At 41.3% G+C, this 12,209-nt stretch overlaps 1 protein-coding gene across 1 annotated transcript; it reads right to left on the bottom strand.

The window, feature by feature from the left end:
* Positions 1-1,856: 1,856 nt before the first annotated feature.
* On the bottom strand, positions 1,857-12,150 carry dnttip2.L (deoxynucleotidyltransferase, terminal, interacting protein 2 L homeolog). Its single transcript, XM_018225075.2, has 7 exons — positions 11,819-12,150; positions 7,715-9,435; positions 6,766-6,904; positions 5,641-5,736; positions 5,275-5,439; positions 4,757-4,866; positions 1,857-2,325 (listed from the first exon to the last, which is right to left on the bottom strand). Exons 1-7 carry the CDS (start codon positions 11,897-11,899, stop codon positions 2,232-2,234), a joined length of 2,406 nt encoding a protein of 801 aa, XP_018080564.1. The 5' UTR covers positions 11,900-12,150; the 3' UTR covers positions 1,857-2,231.
* Between the last annotated feature and the right edge of the window lie 59 nt (positions 12,151-12,209).

Raw genomic sequence — 12,209 nt, forward strand, 5'->3', positions numbered from 1 at the left:
TAGATCCCCTTTAATTGATGCAAAGTGGTCTCTAAATAGCGGAGGATTCTGCCGTCCTTAGCTCCGTGTCATTACCATGGGCTTCTGGGACTGTGTTCTCTGCCTACATTAACGTGAAAGCAAATGGACTAGTCCGGCAGCAGCTTGAGGACACACTAATAGAATTCACGGGGGGAATGTTTCAAGAACAGACTCTTCTGATACAGTTTTAGATTTACCTATACTAGATATACCATGTAGTGATGTGCGGGCCGATCCGGGGGTCGGGCAGGTTCGGGCCGACCCTTGGATAAAATGCGTGGGCAGTTCGAGCTCTTCTCCTGCTCTCCCCGCCTGCGACCTAGTTCTGCCGGCTTCCGGCGCCAGAATCTATAGACTTCCGCCTGCCCCGCCCCTTTTGTGACATCACTTTATAAATAAAGGGGAGCAGCGGGCCCGGGTCGTGTGCGGGTAGAGAGCGGGCGAGTTAGGGTCTCGACCCACACATCACTAATACCATGACCTGGATGAATGAAAATCTTCATAGTCAGACCTTGTGAACTGTTCTAAATTGATACATTTAGTTGATACATTTCTTATCTTTGTCCCTGCTGAGCAGAATCTCTGAGTTTCATTACAGGCAGCTGTTAGAATTGATACAATAGTTGCTAATACTCCAGAGATGCTGCTGAGAAATGGATCAACTCAATGTTGCAAAATTGTAACAGTTCAGAGTCTGCACCTGAATTACTGAGCTGCCAGACTCAAACACCAGAGACACTAACATTCAACTTTTGGATTTTGGAAACATGGTAAAAAATAAAGTCTATTTCTGGTGAACAATCTGAAAACAACTCAACTGAAGTATTTGGAAGGTGAACAATCCCTTTCAATTAACTTTTAGTATGATATAGAATGGCTAATTCTAATCAACTTTTCAATTGGCCTTCATTATTTTTTTATTTTTTTTTATAATTTTTAAAATTATTTGCCTTCTGACTCTTTCCAGCTTTCAAATGGGGGGTCACTGACCCCATCTATAAAAAGAAATGCTCTAAGGCTACAAATGTATTGTTATTGCTACTTTTTATTACTCATCTTTCTATTCAGGTCCTACTCTAGTCTCTTATTCAAATCCGTGCATAATCGCTATGGTAATTTGCACCCTAGCAACCAGATTGCTGAAATTGCAAACTGGAGAACAAGCTAAATAACAAAAGAAAAAAACATGAATCATAAAGAATGTAAACCAATTGCAAATTGTCTCAGAATATCCCTGTCTACATCATACTAAAATACTAAGGGGCCGATTCATGAAGCTCGAGTGAAGGATTCGAATTTTAAAAACTTCGAATTTCGAAGTGTTTTTTGGGCTACTTCGACCATCGAATGGGCTACTTCGACCTTCGACTACTACTTTGACTCGAACGATTCGAACTAAAAATCGTTCGACTATTCGACCATTCGATAGTCGAAGTACTGTCTCTTTAAGAAAAACTTCGACCCCCTACTTCGGCAGCTAAAAGCTACCGAAGTCAATGTTAGCCTATGGGGAAGGTCCCCATAGGCTTGCCTGAGATTTTTTGATCGAAGGATATTCCTTAGATCGTTGGATTAAAATCCTTTGAATCGTTCGATTCGAAGGATTTAATCGTTCGTTCGAAGGAATAATCCTTCGATCGCAGGATTTGCGCTAAATCGTTCGACTTCGATATTCGAAGTCGAACGATTTAAGTTCCTAGTCGAATATCGAGGGTTAATTAACCCTCGATATTCGACCCTTCATACATCTGCCCCTTAGAGTTCATTTAAAGGAACAACCCATTTAAGAAAAACTAAAAGTTATAGGGATAAATGGAAAAAAAAAAAAAAACCTCTTTAGAGACTCCAATGAATATTTATTTTGCTTTGATCTGGCGGTGGCTTGGAAAGTCTTAATATAATTCGTACACACTAGTATATTTATATGTAAAAATGTATATGACATTGGCAAAGTGATTTAGTGGCCATCATATAGCTTCTATTGCTTCTGAAATCCAAATTTAGCCTCTTCCCATGTACACTTCTGCGTGGTGTTATTCTATGAACGAATCCCCGTATGACAGTTGGAGAGTCTTATAAACGCATAATCGTCCGATTTCCTTTGAGTCTACAGGGGAGCGGCAATCTCGCCAAACTCCTCCCACTATAAAGCAGCTTCCTATTACGCTCCAAAAATAAGGGAGGAGCCAAGAGCGACTGAAATGTTGCCGTTATTTCCGGAACGTCTTCTTCTTCCGCTTCTTCTTGCCTTCAGCCATAGCGGCTTTTTCTGCCATGATCTCTCTGTATTTCTTCTTATTGTATCTTTAAAGCAAAATGTAAATAGTTACTATCTGGAACATCGCTTGTATAATCATGGCTTAATGAGGGGTTTTCATGCCTCTAATTTCTGCTCCAAAGGACCCCCAATATACAGGGAATTCAGGGCAGTTCCTTTGGTCTGGACACCCCTTAAAGGGGTTGTTCACCTTCAATGTACAAATCTTATGAAACCACTAACAATGCTCTCAATGTGTTAGAAAAACCATTTTCCATAACAAAAAGTAAAAATGCCATTGTAAAAGCTAATTTCTATACCTATTAACTCAGCCCTTCTCCTGTCTCTCAGACCAGTTTTCTGAAGTGATGGGAGTGGCCTATTTTGAACCTGACACACCAAGAACTTCCTATATGATGACATCATCATGCCCAGGCTTTGCCCTTACTTGTTTCCTATTGGATGTTGATACTGCCCTCCTCCTAGTAATTTATTGGGTGCTTGTGAACTGTAACCGGTCACATAATTTGAATGGTCATTGGTTGATTACTCAATTGTAATGGCAGAGGTTAACAGACGCAGCATATAAACAAACCTGCCTTGTAACAAACAATCACACAGCCATGCAGACAAATACTGCAGAGAAGGAAGGAGCAACATTGTTCTCCCAATTCTGTCACTCTCCTTCTGCCTAGACTAAAACTGAATGGAGTGCCAAAGGGGTGCAACCTTTTCTGGGAATAAATACTGGCTTTTCTATATTTTTATCTTTTAATACCTTTGGCATTAAGCATAATGTCAGTTATTTACAAAATTGCAACAAAAACCAGCACTGACTTGCTTGTAATTTACCTAGGAAAACGATACCTTTTTTAAGTGTTTCACTTCTGGAACAAGATTTAGAGCTCTAAATACCAAAAAATTAAAAAGTTAAATTTTTCATGATATAGGGATCTATACCAGAAAAATATTTTACTTTATGCACAAAAATTCAACTCATTTGGAAAGCCTCAAGCTCATACAAATAGTCCCGGAAGTCACTGCTGAATAATGATTTTTTTATGAGGTAAATACACAAAATAATACATGCCCCCCCCCCCAATAATATATTTCTGGAAAGTACAAGTGTCATCTCCCATAGTATCCATTTTAAAAATGATTTCTTTTTTCTCTGTAATAATGAAACAGTCGCTTGTACTTGATCCCAACTAAGATATAATTAATCCTTATTGGAAGCAAAACCAGCCTATTGGGTTTATTTCATGTTTATATGATTTTCTAGTAGACTTAAGGTATGAAGACCCAAATTATGGAAAGATCCATTATCTGTAAAACTCCAGGTCCCAAGCACCTCGATCCCCCCCATCTGCACAGTTGAAGTCTCTGCAGCACAAGCCCACACTCCCCCTCACTCTCACAAACTTGTAACAGTTTCTCTTCAGTACCTGAATGCTGCTCAAATTCCCCAGCACAGGAAGCAGTGGCAGATTGACAGCAGACATAGCCAATAGGAGTTAAGTTAGCTGCCAGTACAATGTGTGATGTCATATAAGGAAGAGGAAGTGAACACTGTAGTGTTTTTGGGGGTCAGTGACCCCCTCCCAGCACAGGGTCTGTGTGGAACTGAAGGATTAGTACAGGGACACTTCTGAGGTGAATATCTCTTGAACTGTACTTTTTCTGTTAACTATTTCTATGGAAAAGTTTGTTCTATTCATGTGAACTGTTAGATTTGTCATTTTGTTACAAAGGTGAACAACCCCTTTAAGCATCACCTCGGGAGACACCATAGGTATAATTAATAAATATAAATCCTAGATCACAGATAGATGCTACAGGCTTAAAGGAGTGGTTCACCTTTAAAGGGATACGGTCATAGGAAAAAAACATTTTTTCAAAATGAATCAGTTAATTGTGCTGCTCCAGCAGAATTCTGCACTGGAATCCATTTCTCAAAAGAGCAAACAGATTTTTTTATATTCAATTTTGAAATCTGACATGGGGCTAGACATTTTGTCAAATTCCCAACTGCCCCTGGTCATGTGCCTGCACAATGTAACTGAATGTGTCTCAGTGGGACCTGGATTTTACTATTGAATGCTGTTCTTAGATCTATCAGGCAGCTGTTATCTTTTGTTTGAGCTGTTATCTGGTTACCTTCCCATTGTTCTTTTGTTTGGCTGCTGGGGGGAAAGGGAGGGGGTGATGTCACTCCAACTTGCAGTACAGCAGTAAAGAGTGATTGAAGTTTATCAGAGCACAAGTCACATGACTGGGGGCAGCTGGGAAACTGCCAATATGTCTAGCCCCATGTCAGATTTCAAAATTGAATATAAAAAAATCTGTTTGCTCTTTTGAGAAATGGATTTCAGTGCAGAATTCTGCTGGAGCAGCACTATTAACTGATTCATTTTGAAATAGGATCCCTTTAAATTAAACAACTCCTTTATAAAGGCCTGTGCTAGTATGGACTCTTACCTCCTAAACTCCGAGTCTGCCAGAAGCTCATCCACTAGTGTTCTCTTCCTCTCCTTCTTAGGGATCCTGGAATGGTAGAAGTCTAATGGGCTGTCCACTACAGTGCCAACCTAGGAAATAAACCCGAAACACACATTTTAAATGATATATATACACATATACACACACATATACACACAAGACAAATACAAGAGTCCTCTGCACTCAACCCATTATCAATATATTTAAGACAGAGACATTTTGTGCATACTGCTACTGAAAGATGCCTTACCCTTTAAACAAAAAACAGGGATTGTTTGTCCATATATTGCAATATATTTAAGCTACGTTGGCCAGCTTACGATTCGACTATATCCAAGTATTAATAGTAAAAAAAAAAACCAAAAAAAAACCACAGAATTGTGCTACACGATGATATAACTGCGCGTTACGTGTAATGATCCATTTTACAGGTCAGTAGCCATGACAATAACAAATAACCTTATATAATAATGTTCTGCTCGGGGTGGGGCGTTTACCTGGAAGTATTTGGGGAAACCATCTCTGTCGTTCTTCTTGTAAAACCGCTTGGGATTCATGGCGGCTCTCATTTTTAAAGCCTTCAGATCATTTTTCAGTTCCTCCGTCATTTCCGGGGCTTTCATGTCAAACCAGCCGAGTCCTGTCGTCTTCTCCCTCTCCTCCTGTAATGGTAGAACCCGGCAGAGAATTAAGTACACGGGAACTTGCTGCTGATTTAACCTCACACACTGAATCACTACGAGTGATGTATCTCCATTAATATAATAATGCTTCCAAAATATACAAGAACAACAGAGCGGTTAATTATGCAAAGCTTTGTACTACTCTCTCTTTATGAGGCTCACTCTAGTTTTAGCACTTACCTTGCGCTGTTGCTTCAGCTTATTGATAGACTCTTTGTATGGCTTGATGCTTTCCTTCTTTTCTATGTCAGGGGTAATGACGCTCTTTTTCATGATCTAAAGGAACAAATATATAAGAGAGAAAAAAAAAGAGAGGTATTAGTTATATGTAGGGCAACAAAAAAACGGCAAACACCCCCGATGTCACCAAAGAGGGTTACGTTTAAGTCGGTGCAAATACATAAATAACGACAACAACTCAGAGTTGAGTGGAAAATGGATCAGCAAATGATGTGTGTTTGCTGGCCTAAACCTCTTGTTTTGGGCTGGCCAACAGCCATGAATGTCCTTTAAATGATATGCTTATAAACAGTGCTTAGTGATGTCATCGATTATAAAAGGTGCTTAGTGATGTAACTTCTGCCACGACTTACTGAAACTTGTGTATTATCATGACTTACCCCTTGTTGTGAAATATGAGGAAAGAAGTCACCTCGAAGTTGCATGACCTTCACTCGGCCATATAAAGGCTTATATGGTCATGAAACACTTCATATCCTTATATGTTACAAGAGGGGGTACATTATACCTTCTATACATTTCAATGAAAACCATTCAGGAAGCAAAGCATGTAAAATATAACCGATTCCCACTACGAAAGACCTTGTTCAGGGTACAAGTTTTGAAATGTATTGGGGGGTCCTAACATTTGATCTGGATGACCCCCCCCTTTCATATACAGATTATACAGTTCTAAAACATTGCTGTAACAGTATGAAAGTCAGCAAATAAGGAAAGGTTTGAGAAATGTTTCTATTTTATTCCTAAGCAGAAGAACATCAGAGCAGCCGCTTTTTTCTCCTGACAACTTCCTTGACTACTTGGTGGTCAGACTGGTGGGAAAATGACCAGCAGGTGGCGCTGTTGTAACAAAATTCATTCATATTAACAGTACATGTATCCTTTAATATCTTGGAATGAAGAAAAAAAAAAGAACAATGAATGTAAATTGCAAAAGTGCTTAGAACAGCACCAGCATCAATTTTATATCCACTTATTTTTAAGGTTTACTTATCCTTTAATATGGGATTTAAAAAAATGTGTCTAGTTCATTCATACATCCCCCCAAAATAAAAATGAGACTACCTCGTCTAGCTTAGAGTGGTCCTTCTTCATTTTCTTTAGCAGGCTCGGCCCTGGGTTGGGCTTCTCCCCATCGAAGCTGATGCATAAACCCCCCAGGTCCTTGATGTTCAGTCCCGTTTTAATGCTGCTTGAGAGTTTCCTGAGCAGAAAGAAAAGAGAAACCGTTAAAGAGATTATAGGAAGAAGCTTCTGTCGCCTTTTCTTTCTTAGTCTCCCGAGCTGAATCACAGGGAAGCGTCTGCTATGAGGCCTCTCATCTAATAAACTTCTCCTCCTCGCACAACTGGTCGCAAGAACCAGGAAGTTGGAACCTGAAACTTTCAGTTTTTCTATTTGTCCTGTTTAGCTCAAGAAATAAGGAAAAAACACAGATTTTCTTCATTGGACTTGGTTAAACAAGAGGCACACGGCTCCTTTAAATAGACTACAATGATTCGAATTCCTTAAAGGGCACCTGTTGCAAAAATTCTAGAGCTATGGGCTAAGAGCCAATACTATGTACAATAGGATCTTATACTCACGCCTAGTGTAAGTAGCCATGTTGGGGCAAATGCATAATTAACACAAATTTAGAGATAGGTGCCCTTTAAAGGTGGGAGCTTACTAATTGCTGCCCCTGGTTTAAACATTCACTGCTTTATATTTGGTTTATAAACGAGCCTCACTGTCTTTAACAATAACAACTGGACTACGGTTATAATGGGGAAAAACAAAAAAAAGTTTTTGTATGCCCCCCCAGTGATGTCGGGCCGAGCTCACACTCCTCCACCACCTTCAAATGCCGGCTTTATAGCCACATGCCTGCTTGCCCCACCCCTTTTGTGATGTCATCGGCAGGGCAGGTCTATAAAATTGAACCCGGATGCGGGCAGGCGTAGGTTGTGGAAGGGCAGATCCGGGTCGGGTTTTACGCGACCATCACTACCCCACCAAGACAAAAAACACTTACAGAGCAGGATTGGGTCTATTTAACAGATCGTTTTCATCATCTTCTTCCTCTTCCTCATCTTCATCGATAAAGTCCTCGTCTGACTCCTCCTCTTCTTCACTCTCCTCATTTATGCTCTTCGCAGTATCTTTCTTGTGATCCACATAGTAGGTTTTAATGGGGTCTAATCCAGGAACAGTGTCAATAACAAAAAGTCCATCGCCGAGGGCGTCCGCTGATGGTTGTTCTTTGCTTTTCCTGGAACCTATCGCGTTCTCTGCCTCCTCTTCCATTTCTTCGTCATCGGTAGACTCCTCTGCATCATCACTGTGTTGAGAACCTTCACTCTCATCGCTATCCAGATATAAACTTATATTGGGATGACTTGAAAGATTGTCATTGCTCCCAAACCCCTTACTTGAACTCTTCCCGTCAAGCTTATGGCTTGTCCCTTCCAGAATCTGACTGTGTATATCAACCGGATCAGACACTACAGGGCTGCTTAATTCCTTGCTGTTGTTACTTGAGTCTAGAGCCTCCTGTTCTAGATCTATCGGTTCTTTACTTATATTGGCTGTCTCCTTACTGGGCTCTGCTGACTCCTCCTCCTCTAGATCTATAATCTCTACTGACCGGTCTTCTGCCTCCTTGCTGATTTGACTTGGTTCTTCTGGATCCTGTTCAAGATCTATCGATTCATATGATCGGTTCTTAGAATCCATGTTGGTGATGCTGGTCTCTGCTGGCATCTGCTCAAGATCTATCACCTCATTTGATAAGTTGGCAGAGTGCTGGTTTATTTTGGGCAAGTCCAAAGGTTCTTGACTATCCTTAATGGGCGTTGAGAGGACTTCACGTTTGGTTGAGGAGGCACTTCTGTTCATATCCTTAGAAGTATTTACGTGTTCTTGTTCGCTGATGTGTCTAGTTCTTAAACTCCTACGAGGGGAAAACAGGTTTTGTTCACCTTCGGAAGCAATTCTTTCCGGAATCGGTTTTTTTGGAGTTTCTGGTTTCAGACTATTCTTGGTGGCAGTTTCAGGGCTCAAGCCTTTGTCTCCCTGTTGAGTTGTGGATCTCGTTCTCTGTCTTACACGTCTGGCTACTGGATTTTCTGAAATGCCAGAAGAGCACGACTCTGCGTCTGATACCTCCTCGATTTTGGAAGGTGGCGGCGGTGGGCATTTTACCAGCTTTGCCTGGATCTTTGCCGATCTAGTGCGCCTGCTTATTACCCCCGAAGCAGAGGAACAATTGGATTCCGAATCAGATATTTCAATGACCTCGGAGACTGTTCCGGATGCTAAAACCGACATCTGACTTCCTGAAGTCTTTGCTCTTGTACTTCGTCTCCTTGTGTCTCTAGCGGAAACGGAAGAACAGTTGGATTCGGCTTCAGATAATTCTGCATCTTCTTTCAGTTCCAGAATTGGATCGGTCACCACAACGGATCTGCGAAGTCTCAGTGTCCTGGAAGAGTCAGTTGGGCGGGTAAGGGATTGCCTGCTTCGGGTCATTCTTAAGGAATGGCTAGAGGAAGTCGAATCGGCTTCTGAAACCTCTCCGTCTGATTGGCCGCTTCGGCGTCTGCTTCTTGTGACTGTCTGGGAGGTGGACTTGGGTGCCTTGGAGACATCAGAGTCTTCATTTATTATTCCAGATTGCTCTTCCGACGGAGGTCCCTTTATCGCTTGGCTTTGTGTGTCGGCTGGAGTTGTCGAAGCGTCTACATCAGCAGCATTCTGGCAACAAACAGAAACATGAGAATTTAATAATAATAATAATAAAGGCTCAAACAAGGCTCCTATATAAACACGCATAACATTTATATAGAATAAGCAAACCGCAGCTCCAAATATCAGTATCCTCTGACAGTTAAGAGTCAATGCCATATATTCTGCTTATGAGATCCGTTATCCGGAAACACATTATCCAGAAAGCTCCAAATTACAGTCTCCCATAGACTCCAAGATCCAAAATTTGAAAAATGATTTCCTTTTCCTCTATAATAATTAAACCGTACATTTTACTTGATCCCAGCTAAGATATAATTCACCCTTACTAACCATTCTGCTGGGTTTATTTAATGTTTACGTGATTTTCTAGTAGAGTTTACGCAAGAAGATCCAAATTACGGAAAGATCCTTTACCAAGATAACCCCAGGTCCCGATCATTCTGGAAAATAGGTCCCATACCTATAATACACTTCTGGTGATAACACAGGAGGGGATATTGGAAGTTGTAGTCCAATAATAGCTGATGGGCCACAGATGGAAATTCCTTTCTTCAGACTACAGAACATTTTAAAGGTGCCACAGAATGTAGAATTTGAGTTCATTGGATAAAAGGCTCTTTAGTGCCACAGATAACAGATTGAATGTGCTGTAGCAATTCTGGTGTGGGGGGGGGGGCTTTTCAAGCCACAGGCAATAAGCAGGCCCTCAAGCACAATTGCCCCAAAGCCCCCAGGCCGAGATCCTCACAGTCATGTTGGCCCTTCTGCCTCTCCAGGCTGCCAATCAAGTGTCACACAAGAACTCACACAGCTTATTAAAATGTGATTCGAGTGGTTTGATTTGATTTCAGAGATTGTATGCATTGTTCTGGGTGACTTCTTTTTGCCCATGAAAACATTTGTGTGAAACATTTAAATTTTGGTCCCTCTGCACCCCACATAGTTTGGGCACCCCCACGGCCGAGAGACATAGGGTGTTTCGCAGCAGAGGTACATTCCTGCATTACATACTTTTCTCAATTTATGTCACTATATTAAGTAGATAGAGAATAGATAGATAAATATTGACAGAGAAAGAGTGAGTTAGCTAATTAGATTATAGAGAGAGATGATAGATAGATACAGATTTACAGAGATAGATAGATAGAGAATAGATAGATAGAGAATAGATAGATAGATGATAAAAGATAGATAGATAGATAGATAAATAGAGAATAGATAGATAGATAGATAGATAGATAGATAGATAGATAGATAGATAGATAGATAGATACTATTACTATACTATAGAGACTGTTTTGGATTTGGCCAAACCCCTGAATCCTTCGCAAAATATTCGGCTGAATACCAAACTATAAAATTTTTTACTTCTCTTGTGACAAAAAGTCACGTGATTTCCCTTCCCGTACATAATATGCAAATTAGGATTTGGTTTGGCTGAATCCTGCTGAAAAAGGCTGAATCTTGGCCGAATCCTGGATTTGGTGCATCCCTAATAGATAGATAGTGATATATATCAGATAGATAGATAGACAGACAGCTGATAAATGGATGGATAGATATGGGAAATTCACTCAGGAGATGAATGCAAAGAGTGTTTTTTGATGTTGGATACAGAGGAAAGTACAGTAAATGGAAACAATTCCAGGGTAAGTTCTGATGACAGAGACAAATGTTTATAAACAAAAGCCGTGATTCTGTTACTTTGTCACTACTTCACTTACTGGCCTCTTGTCTTCCCACCCCAGGTCACAGTAAGATCGTGTGTGTGTGTGTGTGTGAGTGGACTGGCCAGTAAGGGGTTAATCCGAGTGCAGATTTTACAGAACTGTATTAAAATGTTCTCTAGTCTGAATTAGGGGTGTCCAACCTCCAGCTGTTGCAAGTTGTACATCAATACACTCCCAGCATCTCCCTGCAGGTTGGAGATCAGTGTTCAATAGCATGGAAAACAAGTTGGACTACAACTCCCAGACATCAGTGTTCTGTAACAAGGAAAACAGACCTGAGACACTGCAGCTATTGCTGGACTACACCTCCCAGCATCCCCTCACCTCCAGGTTGGACATTACTGTTCTGTAGTATGGACAGCTGACCTGGGACACTACACTGCAGCTGCTGGTAAACTACAACTCCCAGCATCCCCCTCCCCAACAGGTTGGACATCACTGTTTTATATCATGCAAAGATGACTTGGGACACTGCAGCTATTGCTGGACTACAACTCCCAGCATCCCCTCTCCCAGGCAGATTAGACGTCACTGCAGTGCAGCATGGGGAGATTGGAAGCTGCTCCTAAAAACTTTATATCAACCAAAGCCTGAAGGAAACTCCAGCTCCACATTAAGCTGTGGGGATTCAGTTCAGCGCTGCCAGTCTCGGTACTCACCTCTGCTTGTCCCCCCATATCTGCTCCCGTTTCCTTGATTTCCTCCGGCCCAACGCGCGTGCCTCTCCTGGTAGCCACCATCTTCCTGTTTTACATAACGCATGCGCAACGGGAGTCCAGGAAGCACGTGCTTCTCATTAACTGCGCGCAGTGCTGAAACCAGTCCTTCCGGAAACAGCGTGTAAGTACTAACGTTCCACAAGTGTGCGTAATATTTACGTACGTGTCCTACATCACCAAGCACCGTGTTTTACTTGTAAGAGTGTAATTGTTTCAGAATCCAGGTCCGTACTGGAAATACGCGGATTCTGGCAAATACCAGAGAGGTTGCTGTAAGAAGTCACAGAAAGTCACTATTTATTAGACTGGTTTGGGCTTCCTTCTATTTGAA

Source organism: Xenopus laevis, chromosome 7L (assembly GCF_017654675.1).
Source record: "Xenopus laevis strain J_2021 chromosome 7L, Xenopus_laevis_v10.1, whole genome shotgun sequence".
Classification (NCBI taxonomy): domain Eukaryota; kingdom Metazoa; phylum Chordata; class Amphibia; order Anura; family Pipidae; genus Xenopus; species Xenopus laevis.